Source organism: Danio aesculapii, chromosome 6 (assembly GCF_903798145.1).
Source record: "Danio aesculapii chromosome 6, fDanAes4.1, whole genome shotgun sequence".
In the NCBI taxonomy this organism is placed as follows: domain Eukaryota; kingdom Metazoa; phylum Chordata; class Actinopteri; order Cypriniformes; family Danionidae; genus Danio; species Danio aesculapii.
In genome coordinates, this window is record NC_079440.1 from 16,215,299 (window position 1) to 16,233,116 (window position 17,818).

Below are 17,818 nucleotides of genomic sequence, written 5' to 3' on the forward strand. Positions count from 1 at the left end.
CCTCCAGACACAATCAATAATGTTCCTCCTGAACAGCCAATCAGAAAGTGGCGTATAGATTCATAAATTGGAACACAGCCTTAAACTCATTTGCAAGCTCAAAGTTAGCAGTGAAGACACGTTTGAGTTGGCTTCAAACGGGGCTCCCTGTCCTTTAACCACCTCTGATGAATGAGAAGCACAGGGGTGCCATCTAGCATGAAGACACTGGAGTTGGAAAACAATTTTAATGGGATAGTATAGCCAAAAGGGAAAATTCTCACCATTTACTCAGCCTCAAGTGGTTCCAAAGAGGTTTCTTTTAGTTGAATACAAAAGATATTTTGAAGAAAGTTGGAAACTTGTATCCATTAGCCCCTTTCACACATACAGACCAGTCTGTATGTGTGAACCGGCCTTTTTTGAAAATACCGGTAAATTCATTCCGGCTATTTTCCGGAAAGAGAGGTTGTAACATTACTGGTAATTTGCCGGAATTCTGCACTGTGTGAACGCAGAAGGAAGATTGCCGGAAAGAGTGCGTTCAAGTCTAGAACGCGCTGACGTAAGACGTCTAATTTAGCCAATCAGAACACTCAAGTTCGCGCGGTTGGTGAGAATAAAAGCCTGTAAATGATTTCCCAGACCCAGACACATTTAGCTCCTAGATGTTATTCGGATAAAATTTCTATGTTCCTTCTTAATGCCAACTGTGTAAATAATTGTCGCTAAAATGCTTATGATAAGCCGTTGTTTGTTTACCTTCAAGCTCCGACGCGTTGGCACGTAAAGCAGCTGGTGAGCGCCAGCACACACACATATTATGAACATCTCAACATGCGAAAATTTTTCTTTATGCTTTCATCAAAGTTGTTTACAACACTGATCCATCCACAGAGTTTGTAATGTAGTCAAATGTTTACAAATACAAGCCCTGCCGTTTAGAGGTCATTTCCACTTAATGATGTCAGAATTTACCGGTATTTTGGAATGGATGTGTGAATTGCCTTTTCTGGAAAAATTCCATAACGTCCTCGCCTGTGTGAACAGCGCTATTGACCTTTTTCGCCCCAACTATGGATGACAGTGGCTACCGGGTTCCAACATTCTTCCAGATATATTCTTTTGTGTTTAAAGTCCATGTGAAATAAAAATTGACAATGTTTATTTTGCTAGAAATCATTGTTATTCTTTAGGTGAAAAATTACAAATCTCTAAAGTTCAAAGTCGAACCGTTTGCTTCACTGATTGGAGTGGTGATACTTTTTCTGTTGATGTCAGTTTGACGTAGGACTGGATGATCCGACCTAAAATTGAAACCTTGAATAATTGAACACTTTCCCTTGATTTTGATTATTTTATTTTGAATGTAATCATTTAATTCCTTTTTTCTCCTTTTATAATTCATAATGTTATCATTAGTACTGTAAGGCCCAATCCCAATTCTACCCCTTAGCTCTTCCCCTTACCCCTGACCCTCGTTTTGCGCGTTCACGAGTAGGGGTAGGTGTGTCCCAATTCTTTTTAGCTTGAAGGCGTAGGGCTAAGGGGAAGAGCTAGATACCGCTTGAAACAGAGATTTTTCAGGACCACACTCAAAACCAAGGGGAACGAATATTTCCCAGAATACACCATCTACAACAGCAGCATGGCTGCACACAGAAGTCAGGAAATGCAGAAATTTGTATTTCTGTCATTTTTACAACAAACAAACATATGTTTTAATACATTCATAACGGCGTTTGTGTTTTACCGTCATGGTTAAAAAAAACTAAAAAAAAAAAAAAACGATCTATAATCTCTTATAATAATTCAGCAGTTCCACAACATTCTGTAACTTGACGACTCTTGAATACCCTCAGAAAAGTCTAGTGGCTGGGAATGACTTTTTTACAGTGTCTGCTATAATGTTAATGTTGCGTTTGTGTGTTTACATAGATGAATATGGCCATGGTGTAAATGCACAGTACAGTTGCGATCTTATTGCCACATTACATCGTTATGATAACACGATATATGCCTTCAGTGATTTCCTAAAGATAAATACCAAAAAATAACGCGACTGGAATAACTACAGCAGTCATGATAATCAATCTCATATGAGGTAAAAGACTGCTAAAACATATGATGACATGTGCAGGTATTGTGGTGCTGTCCCATTTCTTAGGGGTAAATTTAGAAGCTCTTCCCCTTCACACTCTGTTTCAAGGGCCAAGGGAAAGGGGTAGAGTACAAAAATAGAATTGGGATGGGGCCTAAATTAACTCGACTATAAAGGTGTGACATCTATTTTCTTTCAAATGAAAGATTTCTTTTCCCAGTACTGGGTTGTGTCTGGAAGGGCATCTGCTGTGTAAACATATGCCAGAGTAGCTGGTGGTTCGTTCTCTGCTGTGGTGACCCCTGATAAATCAGGGACTAAGATGAAGGAAAATGAATGAACAAACAAATTAATAAATTAACGAATGAATGAATGAATTTCTAAACTTTGTTATAATAAAATAATGGAAGGACACATTTATTTATGTTGATTTGATGAATACATCAAACTGACAGTCTGACGATATAAGATAAAAAGAATTATTGCTGCTAATAATCTGTCAGGCTTTTGAATATTAATTACTTCCATTGTCACTCGAAGTGATTTGCTAAAGTAAAAATGTGGATTCTACATGAGTGCTGGCCTTTAATCTCCAAAGTTCCTGCCAAATACCAAACAAATTGGCTAGAAAGAATATTTACAAGCTGTGTGGCAATGAAAAATGTATGAGACTTGCATTCTCTTTTTTTGCACATATTAAAGAAAGTGCGAGTTTATGGCAGCAGAGTTGTGCCGATAGACAATAGTATTGTGTATTGGCGATAGGCAAAGATAGTTGATTGCGCCACACTGTTGCAACGGTGTCTTATGTTTGAAATAATTGAAGTCTCATAGCCTATTTAGCTAAAAGAGAGCAGTGATTTGCATTGAATATTTTTTTAAAAGATTTATTTTTGGCATTTTAGCCTTTATCAGACAGGACAGTAGGCTGACAGGAAGTGAAGTGGAAGAGAGAGGGGGTAGGATCGGGAAAGGTCCAGGAGCCGGGACTCAGGATGCCTGGACTGCTGCCGCACCATATGTCGGCACACTAACCACAGGGCTATCACGCTGACGATTTTCATTGATTTAAACTATTTTCCCAGATAAAATGTAATGCAATTTGATTATTATTATTATTATTAAGTAAAAAATTAAATAAAATTAGCTGAAAGGATATTAAATACATTTAGAAACTATTAAATAAATGAGCAAGTACGTAAACATATCACTGCTGTGCTCCCATGTGATAGTATCATGTATCGGCGATCTCACAGGGGTTAGATATGACGATTTGAACATTTTGTATATCGACCAGCCTTAGTTTTTGTTTGCCTTAGCCATGCCTCTCTTACTATAAGTTTCCTATTAGAAAATGAAGTGCAAAAACAAAAACCCAACCACCTAACTCAATATTCCATTTCAGTTGGAAGTACGCCAACATAATGAAATAAAAGATCATTTCTGGTTCGAGCAGACGTGACAAAACAAAGATGCTCCTAACTGGGCATGGGACGATAACAGTGTTCAAGGTATATCACGATTTGGAAAAGTCAAGGTTTTCAAAGGTATGAGTAAGATTTTTTTATTTGCATTTTTTAGGACAACAGTATCTCCAGCAGAAAAGATCTCCAAAGATGCCTTTTTAAATTGTAAAAAAAAAAAATGTGTATTTTTGAAACAAATAAAGGCAGCAGAAGTCAATAATTCATTTGAATTATTTAGCCTGACTCAAATTAAAACATATTGTGTACAAAGGGGAAAAGGGTTTTGTTTTTTACCCAGACGTTTAAAAAGAATATATTTCAATACTGTGATTCTATGTGATATATCCAAGGTTATCATACCGTCAGAATCTTATACCGGCCCATGCCTACTCCTAACCAAATAAACAATAACTGAAGTTAGATTTTTTTGGTGATCATTTTAGTTTTGGTCACCATTCAATATACATTCCACTACACTCACCAGACACTTTATTAGGTACACCTGTCCAACTGCTCGTTAACGCAAATGTCTAATCAGCCAACCACATAGCAGCAACTTAGTCCATTTAGGCATTTCAACATGGTCAAGATGATCTGCTGTAGTTCAAACCAAGAAACCGGAAAGGGGAAAAACGATGATTTAAGTGACTTTGACCATGGCATGGTTGTTGGTGCCAGATGGGCTGGTCTGAGTATTTTAGAAACTGCTGATCTACTGGGATTTTCACGCACAACCATCTCTAGGGTTTACAGAGAATGGTCTGAAAAAGAGAAAATATCCAGTGAGCGGCAGTTCTGTGGGCACAAATGCCTTGTTGATGCCGGATGTCAGAGGAGAATGGCCAGACTGGTTCAAGCTGATAGAAAGGCAACAGTAACTCAAATAACCACACATTTCAACCAAGGTATGCAGAAGAGCATCTCTGAACGCACAACACGTCCAACCTTGAGGCAGATGGGCTACAGCAGCAGAAGACCATACCGGGTGCCACTTCTGTCAGCTAAGAACAAGAAACAATTTGCACAGACTCGCTAAATTTGGACAATAAAAGATTGGAAAAATGTTGCCTGGTCTGATGAGTATCGATTTCTGCTGAGACATTCGGATGGTAGGGTCAGAATTTGGTGTCAACACCATAAAAGCATGGATCCATCCAGCCTTGCATCACAGATTCACACTGCTGGTGGTGGTGTAATGGTGTGGGGGATATTTTCTTGGCACACTTTGGGCCCATTAGAACCAACTGAGCATTGCGTCAATGCCACAGCCAACCGGTCCATCCCTTTATGACCACAGTGTACCCATCTTCTGCTGGCGACTTCCAGCAGGATAACGCACCATGTCATAAAGCACGAATCATCTCAGACTGGTTTCTTGAACATGACAATGAGTCTATTGTACTCAAATGGCCTCCACAGTCATCAGATCTCAATCTAATAGAGCTCCTTTGGGATATGGTGGAACGGAAGATTTGCATCAAGGATGTGCAGCTGACAAATCTGCAGCAAATGTGTGATGCGATCATGTCAATATTGACTAAAATCTCTGAGGAACATTTCCAGTACTTTGTTGAATCTATGCCACAAAGGATTAAGGCAGTTCTGAAGGCAAAGGGGGTCCAACCCTGTACTAGTAAGGTCTTATAAAGTGGCCGGTGAGTGTATGTGTTCATTTCAGTTTGCTCTGAAAATTCAAAGCTTTGGTCTCCTCAAGACTGGATAATTAAATCTAAAGTGAGGTAATTACAAAGGATATTAAATTAGAAAACAGCAACAGCTTGTCACAGCATTCCCGCTATACACGTGTCTCCCCCTCCCACGCTGTGTACACCAAGCTCTTGGTAATAAATGTCAGAAGTACTAAGGTCACTGGAAATACACGAGAATGCAGTCTGATGGGCTAACAGCATATCCTCACACCCTCCTAACACTTCATCATTTATGCAACGAGTAAACCACTGAGGAAGTCTGACTAATGCTCTGTACTGTATCTCACTGCACCTATGTTCGCTATTTTACTTCAGTGTCTATTAATTTTCTTATTAATCACAGATCCAGCATCCAAAAGCAATGCGTGAATTTATGTCAAAAATAAAATCAGTTTCATACTAAATAAATTTGTGGGTAAACATTAATAGTGATAAACATTCAAATGTTTTCCACTTTTATTCAATATTGACCAATTTACTCATACAATCATACCTGCCACTCGGATCATAAAATCCAGGAGATTTTATGCGGGGGTGCGCGCGAAGTAAAGAACGGGGCTAAAGGTGCGCGCGAACTGTGGAGCAGGTATGAAGATGGTTGCGCGTTGGGTTCGGTGCAGATGGGGACTGAACCAAAAAGCTGAGGAGCGGGGGTGGGTGGAATCCAGGAGTTTTCCGGCAGACAGAACAATACGAAAGATGGGTGGTAGATGGGTCTGAAATACGGGAGACCCCCGCGAAAAACGGGAGTGTTGGCAGGTATGCATACAACAAATAAAGAAAGATTGACTTTTGATATTTGACGATGATATAGCATAACAACACTTACATAACAAGAAACACAAGTAGTGTAACATGGTGGCAAGTGTAAAATTTCCACAAAAAAAAACATTATACAACAAAAAATAAAGATGTGTGAGCAGTCAGTATGTTTCAATGATATCAATTATATTTCTTAGGTGGAAAACTTTCTGGGTCAAATGACTAGAACAAAACACGAGGAATAAGCCTGCTGTCACATAAGCTTTTAAATAACTATGATCTAGTAAGCAAGTTATGTGCATTTAAATAGCACATTTATCATGTATGGCCATGGGATTTTTAATGACCACAGTGAGTCAAGACCTCGGTTTAACGTCTCATCTGAAAGATATCTCAATATATATTTACTGCCTTGATAACGCTTTGTAAGAATTTCAGCTGTACAATTAATTTAAACTATTTCAATCAAGGTGCAAATTTGCGCATTTCAGCTAACTTTAAATTTTCAATGGTTCAGCATGACCTGCAATTGATGGAAAAACACATTCAGAGACCTCAAATGATGTTAAATGATCTATTATATTAAAAGTTGATAGTTAGTGTTGTGTTATGGCTGCTAATTAATAAATGGTCCATTTTTTATTCAGACAATTTTAAAAAAGAAACAACAAAAATAGGTCATTTTAAATTTTAGAAGTGAACTCAGGCATCACAACTTGTACATTATGAAAAGTTAATATGCATTTTACTAGAATATTCCTAAAATGTATAAAAATTACAGAACATTAAGATAGATGGAAAAAAATTCTAATGTGATGAGTCCAAACTTATAAAAAAGTTTTATATGAGAGAAAGAGGCGACAATATGGCTCAGTGGTTAGCACTGTTGCCTCACAGCAAGAAGGTTGCTGGTTTGAGTCAGTTGGGTCAGTTGGCATTTCTGTGTGGAGTTTGCATGTTCTCCTAGTGTTCGTGTTGGTTTCCTCCGGGTGCTCCAGTTTCCCCCACAAGTCCAAAGACATGCGCTATAGGTGAATTGAATAAACTAAATTGTCCGTAGTGTATGTGTGAATGAATGTTTGTATGGGTGTTTCCCAGTGATGGGTTGCAGCTAGAAGGGCATCCACTGCGTAAAACATACAGTGTGCTGGATGAGTTGGTGGTTCAAGCGACCTCTGATTAATAAAAAGACTAAGCCGAAAAGAAAATGAATGAAATGAAACCATCTACAACGACAGCATGGCTGCACACGGAAGTAAGGAGATGCACAAATTAGTATTTTTTTGTCATTTTTACAACAAATAAGCATATGTTTTAATACATTCATAATGGCGTTTATGTTTTACCATCATGCTTTTTTTTAAAAAAGCCGCTAAATTTCGAAAAATCCCTAATAATAACTGCTGTATAGTAGTCCCACAACATTCTGTCACTCGATGACACTCAAATACCCTCAGAAAAGTCTAGTGGCTGAGAATGAGCTTTTTACAGTGTCTCCTATAATGTTAATGTTGTTTTTTATGTGTTTACATAGATGAATATGACCACTGTGTAAGTACACAGTACAGTTAAGATCTTATTTCCACATTATATTGTTCTGATAACATGATATCGCTGCATTCAGTGATTTCTTGAAGATAAATACCAAAACATAATGCAACTGGATTAACTAGAGCAGTCGCGACCATCGATTTCATAAGAAGCAAGAGATCGTGATGACATATGATGACGTGTGCAGGTGTTGTAGTGCTGTCCCCTTTCTTAGAGGTGAATTTTGAAGCCCTTCCCCTTCACACTCTTTTAAGGGCCAAGGGGAAGGGGTAGAAGTACAGACATAGAATTTGGACTGTGCTTTAATAAACAAGAAAATTGATGATATTAATAAAAAAAAACTATCAATTAGCCTTTTTTTCAATAACTTGTATGAATTTAAATGTATTTTAAATTTTGTATTAAATTGAATTTTCCAGTCATATAGATGTTAGGTGGCCAGACTCTTATTTTAATGGCTATAACTGTTTAATAAAATAATTTTGTCTAAAAGCACTGAATATTATTAGCTATATTTACTGAGAAAGAAATACAAATGTTCAATTTCAGAAGGGGGTATACTCATTTATGCTGAGCACTGTATATAGGTCTAACTGAGTTGGTGGTGGCATTCTTTCTGTGGTTCAACACTTCCTGCTAGCAGCTCATAAATATTTAGCAAACAGGGACATAGTTACCATTACCAGATAGTTACTATTAACATTTGGAGTCATGCCATTCCAAACTCTTTATACTTTTTCATTCATCTTAAAAAAAGAAAATGGAGAAATTGAATATTTACACTGATTCTTTGTTGTCAGAAAAAGCTTAGTAAAGAAATAGGGCAATTAATTAATATTCTTCTCAAGAGTCGCTTTGAAAGCTTCACACAAAAGAACAAATCTCAGATTTTTTGAGGAGGCCAAACAAACATTACTGTTTAGCATATTAGATGTGCTTTAAGTACGCATGTAGAATATTTATTTAGGCATAAAAGCCTAAATCAAATCTGTTCATTATATGAGGTTATGATGTTTCTTAAAGGGATAGTTCACCCTAAAATGAAATCGTTGAACAACCCTTAATTTGTTCAAAACCTATTTGAGTTTCTTTTTTCTTTTTTGTTCTGTTCATATTTTGAAAACTGCTGGTTGATGGTTCCCATTGACTTTCATAGTATTTTTTTCTACTACGAAAGTCAATGGGTACCATCAATCAGCATTTTTCAAAAGTTCTTCTTTTGTGTCCAACAGCAGAAGAAAGCCATAAAAGTTTAAAACCAAATGAGGGAGGGCAAATTGTGAGCTAATTTTCATTTATGGGTGAACTATCCCTTTAACAACCATTTAACTTGTATGGATTTTTTATGGTGTCTTTATAAACTTTGTGAAGTGCCAAAGTTTTGCTTCTGACCTTCAAAGGTCAGATATCTCTCAGGTTTTGATAATGACTTGAGGTTGAGTAAATGGTGACAGCTTTCGTTTTTGTCCGAACTAACCCTTCAAAAATCAAATAAAGAATTTCTCATTTCAGAAAGTCTGAGTTCGGAAAGAGCGATAATAATAATAAAAAAGTTCAAGCAAATTCCACTTCCTCTCTTTCTCCTCCAAAAGCATTAGCATTTGGTGTAAAGGACATTTAGACGTATTTGATGGGCCTGGAGCCCCACAAAATCCCTGTGGACCAATTCTGGGACAGTTTTTGAATGTTCCGCTTGGTGCAAGTATTCAGGTCTGAAGATGAAAAGCAATTACAGGAAAATTGCTTTTCTGTTCTCCTCAGAGTCTGTGCTCTCGCCAGGGTGAGTCCAACCACCACAAAGAGATGGGAACAATTTTCTATTTTACCAGCTGACAAGCTTCTAAGGCAGCTGACAGCAAAAAACAAAATAGGAAAAACGGGTGAATAACCTCAGGCCAGAGTAACAGCCTTGATAACATGTTCTTATAACTCTTCTACTCTCTCTGGGTATTACACTCCAGAGCAGAACTGGCAGCTGAGGGAATAACAGCCTCTTTTAGAGACAATCAGTCATCAGGCATTGAAAAAAAAAATTTATGTTTCTTACATGATCAGTGAAATTAATGTCACAGGTGCTGCAGCAGTAAATGAATTCACATTCCTGATAATGGGCGAGTCTAGAGACTATTAGCCTGAAGTCATCAGATGATCACATCTTAATGTGGAATTGGAGTTTCTCTTTTTAACTTCTATTCAATTTCTAAAAAGAATCTCCCAAATTCATTGGTGTGAATTTGAAGAAAGAAAAAAAAAAATAGTCATAAAAATGTAATCTTTGGAGTTGCTTTTGAACAATTACAAACTTAGTGCAAAGAGTAGACATGTAGGTGTAAAGAATTCAGGATGCTTCAGCACGCTTACATCATTGAAGATGCGATGCTCTTACTCCGTACAATTAGGATTGCTTTAGTTATATTGTTTTATATTATTTTAAGTCGTTTGATATGCAGTGACACAAAGTCAAATCTTTTACTGAACAGATCCACCACTTTCGACGCTCATAAATGTTCATGTCATCATGCTGCACATATTAGGAGGTTTGCTGAAGGTGGCAGCTGTCAGGCAGCAGAGGATTTGTATCTTTAATAAACTATGACAGCTCACGTTTATTGAAAAGTAAAAATGATTAATAAATCCATATGAAAAAGGCCCTTAAAATTGACATCTGGTCTTCAGTTTCACGCTCGGGCATGCTTTTTTCACTCATACTACAAGTGTACTGTGCTAAAGCCCAACCGAACTGCACTCTGGCACACCTCTTTCAACCAGGCCAGGGCTGGCCAACTGAGCCATGTCGAGTACACCCTAAGTCAAAACTGGGAAACTCCAGGTTTTTCGTTATAGAATAGAAGGCATGTCATACCTGAGAAAATGGGGTAAGTCAAGCCCATTTCTAACTTTTTCATGTTTGACCCTCCAGAGTTTCCCTTAATTTAGGTGTTACGAGCTTGATGTAAAAAGAATGAGACATAACATTTACGTGAGATCATACCAGTGCATGGTGAAAAAGATGGAAATTTAAAACAAAAAGAAATAATTTATAAAACATTCATTCATTCATTTTCCTTATTTATCAGGGGTCACCACATTGGAACAAACCGCCAACTATTCCAGCATATGTTTTACACAACAGATGCCCTTCCAGCTATAACTCAGTACTGGGAAACAACCATACACTCTCGCAGGCTCGCTCGCACACACGCACACACACACACACACACACTGTAGTTTATCCAGTTCACCTATACTGTATGTCTTATGGACTGTGGGGGAAACCCGAACACCTAGATGAACCCAGGCGAACATGCAAACTTCACACAGAAATGCCAACTGGCCCAGCCAGGGACTCGAACCAGCAACCTTCTTGCTGTGAGATAACAGTGATAATCACTGAGCCACCATGCCGCCTCATTCATTAAACAATTAGTGAAAAAAATGGAATTTAATTAATCAGTAACCTAAGCAAATAACAAGTGTGTTGCCAAGACAAATAAATAAATAAAACAAAACAGTCTACCTAGACCCCAAACTACTAACTAACTAGTGGTTAGAAAAATGTAGAAATCAAACCAAAAACTTTAGTTATAAATAAACTAATAAATAACTTTAAATAAACTACAGCAACTAAAACAAAACTACAGAGGTGGCGCCCACTCCATAAGCTAACTAACAAACACAACTCTAATGAGAGTTAATCAGATTCTAGTAAGAAGATATAAAACACAATGATGGCAGTTAGCAAATCAAGAACTTTAACATTATCTAAATAACAAAAGCTAACTTTCATAAAGGTCATTTAGGTTCTAGAAATATTGATAAAAGTAAACAAAGTTGGCAGTTAGTTAAACAACTGAAAAAATGAAAAAAATGAAAAAAATATAATGAAAAAAAATCTAGAAAATTACTTGGAAAAAAAAAATTACGAAAGAAAATGAAGAATGAGACCCTAATTAGCCAATGAAACCGAACCTGGAGAAGGACAGGGCGCACAACAGAGAGAAGACAAAAAACTAAACAAACAAAACATACACTACGCCTTTATTCTACTCAGAATTCTACTCAGCCCACCTAAAAGTTTTTGGTTTTGAAAAGCTGTGAAAAGTGGGTAAGGCAAGATGTTGATGTATGTTTCCAAGTGCCTGTGGAACTGGAATACTGAGGTGAAATCACTTACGTGTAGGCTACTATGAGAATGTATTCCTTCAAAAGCTTAGTTTACACATATTGAATGTATGCCTGTGTGTTTATGCATTGATCACTTCATGCACGCGTGACAATGCACGTGTGATAAACGTGTAAACACACTGTTTTCCAAAATAGGCAAATAACAGCTACAGCTCAACTGTAATTTTTGAAATCCCAGAGCAAGTGGCACTGTAGCGTGGCCAGCAGCACTGAGCGCAGATTTGACGTTGTAGTGGAAACACACACCACCAAAAAATATTTCACATAAAAATCCATTTGGAATTATTTTGAAAAAGTAAATAATAAAAATCTTGAAAGTAAAGTTAGCTGTTGACTAAACACACAAAGGTATCTCCTATTTGGTTTCAGAACAGCCTCTCAGTCTCCATAATGTCACATCTAATGATTCAGAGGAAATTCAAGAGAGATAACCAAGAAAATAATTTAATGATGACTACAGGCCCATCAGGTGCCATCTATGGAACACATTTATGCCATCAAACATCAACCACATTGAGGTATCTCATAGACGGGATAGATTGCTGCCATCAGACTGTGCGTCTTAATTCCTTCCTAACTCACTTTACTTTTTCAGAGTGGCTTTTACAAATTTAAATATTACTTCTTTATTTTTGCACTTACTATAATCATGATGCTAGAGTGAGATCTTTTTTTAGCACTTGCCATTTATATTAATTTAAAATGCTAGATTAAAAAAAAGAAACGGTGACAACTTATAGCTAAAAATGTTAAAATGATATATACACTCTTAAAACATGTCATAATAATTGTAGAGCTTTGGAATATAATGTTATAATGCATTGAAATGTTTACTGTGCTTGAACAATTTTGCATTGATGCATAAAGACAAGATAATATATGTTTTAAATGCAGTTAAATAGGTCTGGCACTTTTTTCTACAGTAAACATTAAAGAACTTTTAATATTCATGACTCATCAAATGCAAGTCAATGCCTCCCTGAACCAAAATGATCAATCTGTGCAGGAAACTGAACATTAATTACAATGCTGTTACATTTCTTCAAGCCATGAAAAATTTCTAATTGTGTTTTACGAGTTAACTGACAGACAAAGTCCAAAGTAAATAATATTAATCAAAAAATATGATGGAATCACTTGCTGATCCAGACTTAATAACTTGTATAGCTTCGAAAATAATACATTTTTTAATAATTAATACACAAATTCATTCAGTGTAATACTTGATCATTTAATTTTTGTATTCTGTTAAAGGTATGTAACATGACATAAATTAAAATACTGTATTTTTGTTACTTTTGTTATTTGCAAACTTGTTCTTTAATTAAATGAAGAACTGTATGTGGTTATTAATGTAGTAATAAATTCAAGAACTGGAAAAAAGAATCATTTTAGAATGAAATCTGAATCTAATTGTGAGGTGGGTGTAAATGTACACCTATAAAAATTTTATCTAGACCTTTAATCTAGAAAATGTGAAAGGACATTGTGAATGGCAGCATTTGACATGGTCTAACCTGATTTAGATAATATGGTTTGGTGATTTAATTTTACATAAAGATAAAAAAAATAAAAAAAATTAAAAAAAACACGTGCTCACTTGTATCTGGATGAAGAAAGAGGAGTTGGAGGAAACATTCCTGGCTCAAAGGAGTCAAAGTAAGTTAGAGTCCAGGAGAAACTGCAACACAAAACACCAGCCACAGAAGACAGGACCAAAATACTCCAGAAACCTGCAATAAAAAGCCATGTTTGAAACCATCCAGCTAATATTGTACATAGCAACACTTTAGGTTCATGTTGGACCAACCTAGGAGTCGCACTTCTGATCCATCTTCAGTGGTTATCCTCTCTGTTTTTAAATCTATAAACAAGAGAGTTATTAATCAAATTGTGCATTCATTAACAAATATAGCATTGCACTGGCTGGAAATTTAAAGGAGCAGCATACCCCCAAAAAGTCCTTCCCATTAACCTTAATACATTTTTTCTTCTGTTGATCAGAAAACAAGATATTCTGAAGAAAGTTGGAAAAAAGTAGCCACTGACATCCATAGGTGGAACAAAAAAAATACTATGGAAGTCAATACAGCTGTTTCCCCCCAAACGTTATTTGGTATATCTTCCTTTGTTGTTCAACAGAAGAAAAAAACAAGGGGACATTCTAAAACGCTTAACATGGCTTAATGTACCTAAACATCAACCAGAGGAATCCAAATTTCTGCCAAACTTTTCTTGTAATTAACCCTAATTACTGTAAAAAGAGCGAGCCCCAATTCCAAAGATTAAGTGAAAAACATCACATTAAAGTATGTTCTCCCACATTGAAGTCTATTATAAGGAAAAAGCTTATTGTGGCTCAATGTACCTTAACAACAGGCGGAGGGAACCAAATTTCTTTTAAGTTTTACTTGTAATTAGCACTAACTACAAGCAAAAGAATGAGCCCTGTTTCCCCAGCTAAAGTGCACAATTTTGTTTTTAGCGTTTCCCCCTAACTCTCTTATCTGTGGAATTAGGGCCTGTTCTTTTGACAATATTTAGTGTTAATCACAAGTTTGACAGTAAAGTATGTTAAGCTGTTTCCTTATAATGGACTTCTATAGGGAGAATGCTTTAAGTGATAATGTTCACTTGATCCACTAAAACAGAAGTTTGTTCTTTTACAGGCCCGTAGCCAGCCTGGTTAAAGGGGTGGGGTTTTTTTCTCCAAAAATTGACTTTTTTTTGTTTGCAGTTATACACCTCATATTCTATTTAATTATGAGATTTAAATACTGCAATTTAGAGACATTTTAAGCACTATTTTTAGCTGGATTGGCTCGTTGGACGGTCATCATAACTACACTTTTTGATGTATCAAATATATTTCTTAAAGATTAGGAATAAAAAAAAAATTTTATTATTATTTTTAAAATACAAATTTATTACATCATTTATCATTAGGAAAAAAAATAGGAATTTGTTAAAATGTAACCTATTGTCATTTATTAGGCAAATAACAAACTGGCCAGCACATTTGACTTTTCCTCAGTTTATGCATAAAAAAATGTAAACTATAATAAAAATAAAGCAGAACTTTTTTCTTTTTTAAAAAGTACATTTGAAAATATATGGATAACTACAATCGCCAGAATAGTATTCAAATCAATTTCTTACATGTCCGCTTTTGGTGCTTCATACCTTGATGTTGGTAATTTTTTGTTTCAAGAAGGTAAAAGAAGGCCTAAGAATCTATTGAAGGTTTCAAGGCCCAAGGTCCAAGATTTAGAATAAAAATTATTTGTAAAATATTTTCTCTATTTAAAAACAATCCAGTAGCGAAAAAAGACTGAGGTCAGAATGTTTTCTTGCACAGCTAGATGTTGGACTCATGAAAAATAATTGTTTGCATTGAATAACACTGATTAGCTGAAGACATACTGAAGCAACAGCCAACTTTCCGCTCCATCTTGAAGCCTTTTTTGATTAGTTATTTTTTACAATTTCTTATGGCATAGCAGTCAAAATAAGACAAAAGACCTCATGTATGGGCCAAATTCTGGACTTTTGTCAGTGTGGGGCGGGTCTTCCAAACCCAAACCACCAAACCCACCTGGCTACGGGCCTGTTTTAACAGCAGAAAGTGTTTATGAGTATATTTATACAAAAATGTCATTGTCTCCAGATGTTAAGTTAAACCACATTAAGCTGTTTTAATGGACTTAAATGGGGATGAACTGCTTAATGTGACATTGTTCATTTCATCTACAGAATCAGGGCTTGATCTTTTGATAGTAGTTAGTGTTAATCACAAGTAAAATGTTACAGATTTTTAGTGTGCCCCACTTGTTGAGGTATATTAAGCCATGTTAAGCGTTTTCCTTTCATAATGGACTCAATGGAGAGACATGTAACCTGATCATTTTCACCCACTAAAATTAAAGCTTATTCTTTAGACATCAGAAAGTGTTTGTCACAAGTAAAATTTGATTTCCCCCACTAGTTAAGGTGCATTAAGCCACGTTGAGCTTTTTCCTACTAGACTTAAAGGGGGAGAAAACGCTTAACGTGATGTTATTCACTTTATCTATGAAACTAAGACTCAGTTAGTTAGGATTATTACAAGTAAAGTTTGACAGAAATTTGGGTTTGTTAGTTGATTTTTAGGTATATTACGCTACGTTAAGCTTTTTTCATGTTAAGCATTTTAGAATATCCCCAAATAAGTAAAGGTGAACTAAATGATTACAGAACTTTCATGTTTGTGTGAACTGCTCCTCTAAGATAATCATAGCATTATACAAATAACGTCATGTTTGTGTTTACCTTTTAAAATGATGTAAAGAAATGCGATCAACACTGCGATAAACGATACAAAGATTATACTGCACAGCACAGAGCCGATACGAGCGGGCCACAGGTGTGTGTTCCTCCAGTACCTCTGCCGGACAGGTGGCCGCCGAGGCGTTGCCCCGCGGTTTTCGCTTCTCACATTTGAACCTGCATTTGTGTCCTCCATCGCAGTTCTTCTTTCCGCAAACGCAATCGTCTCCTCGTCGTCTGAATAAATGTCCAACGACGGGGCATCTTTATCTCTAGCAGACAGCTGCATGCTTGCCAGCAGTAAACTTTCTGAAGTTGAAACTGTTGGCTCGAGTCACATCCTGCGTCTTTAGCTTGCGCGTTTCCGTTTCCTAGACAACACGGAAAAACAGACTTGTAAGTAAATACGCTGGTTAGTTCACCTCACTTCTCGTATTAATTACACTCGACTTCTAGGGTGTATGTAAAGCTGTTTTTATAATGTCAAGCGATAAATATACTTGCTTTATACGTTTTTTTGTTAAACGTAATACTTGCTAATTTGAAAACTGTCGAATGTTGAAGAGTTTCAAAACATCGCGGTTTGAGCTTCCGTGTTTGTGAAGCACCGCCTTCATTATCGCCTTGCCCAATCATAATAGACAACCCATGCTATACGACCGTACAATTGGATGTGACGAACGTCACTAAACAAAAAACAACGCTTGTCATTATTACTTAGAACAAAGTGACTGTATGGAACAAAGAAAGCATCTTAGTAAAGAATAAATCGATTTTTTATTAGAATGGCAGGGAATGGATATTAATTATCTTCGTGACTTACTTGATCCACAAGGTAACTTCTATTCATATGGTAATTGTATGGTTAAATATAACTTCCCTGTTATTCATAAAGAATTTCATACTATAGGCCATAGCTAGGGCCAGACAGAATCTGCGGACATTATTCTGTGTAGACTTTTGAAAAATCTGCGGATTTTTGCAGAATTGTTTTGGGAGTTTTGCAACTAAAAACTTAATATGTTAAATAAAAAATAATAGCTTTTTAACTTTTATTTAGTGTCTACAATGCAAATCCAATTAGATCCACTTATTTGGTAAAAAAAGCAAGTCACTTATATAATATATCTACTAAACTACAAAAACTGTATTGTAAATAAATCAAATAAACACTTTCATATTAGTCAATAATATTACTGAAATCAAATTAAAAACGGAATAAATATATTTGCACACATTTATACAAGTAAATAGATAGGCGCAATGATGGGCTAAAAATCTGCGGATTTCTGTGCGCGCAGATTCCGTGTGGGCCTAGTCATACCAAATGGCCTTGCTCATTTATTGAAATACCACTTGTCATTTTAAGTGATTTTTAAAAAAGAACCAAAGTTTTTAGTTTGAAGAAAAATGCATTTACAATCTAAAATGTAGTAATACAAATATAAGAAATGTGTTTCAGTCAAAGAAAAGAATCACTTTGAGGGGAAAATTTTATTTGGAATTCTCTAATAGATAAAATTGATTGGAAAAAAAGCTTGGCTCATACCTTACAAATTTTGTGTTCCCAACAAAGTTAAATAATTACGTTTATTTATTTTATTGGGTAAATATTATATTCACAAATGTAAATTTTCTTCATCATTATCTAATTTGCAGAATTTTCTTTGTGACTTAAATTGTTTAATTACCACTTTACAAAATGTTTACAGCAAAAAGTGTAAAAAAAATTTAAATTTTTAAGGACTTTGTAAATATTG

At 35.9% G+C, this 17,818-nt stretch overlaps 1 protein-coding gene across 1 annotated transcript in view; it reads right to left on the reverse strand.

Annotated features, from left to right (window-relative positions):
• arl6ip6 (ADP-ribosylation factor-like 6 interacting protein 6) overlaps window positions 1-16,435 on the reverse strand; it is a 37,082-nt gene extending 20,647 nt beyond the window's left edge. Inside the window, exons 1-3 of the mRNA XM_056459669.1 lie at window positions 16,062-16,435; window positions 13,564-13,617; window positions 13,354-13,486 (exon numbers count right to left, since the gene is read on the reverse strand). Of these exons, the coding sequence (XP_056315644.1) occupies window positions 13,354-13,486; window positions 13,564-13,617; window positions 16,062-16,347 (473 nt within the window). The 5' untranslated portion in view covers window positions 16,348-16,435. The remainder of the gene's footprint in view (window positions 1-13,353; window positions 13,487-13,563; window positions 13,618-16,061) is intronic.
• Window positions 16,436-17,818: the final 1,383 nt, after the last annotated feature.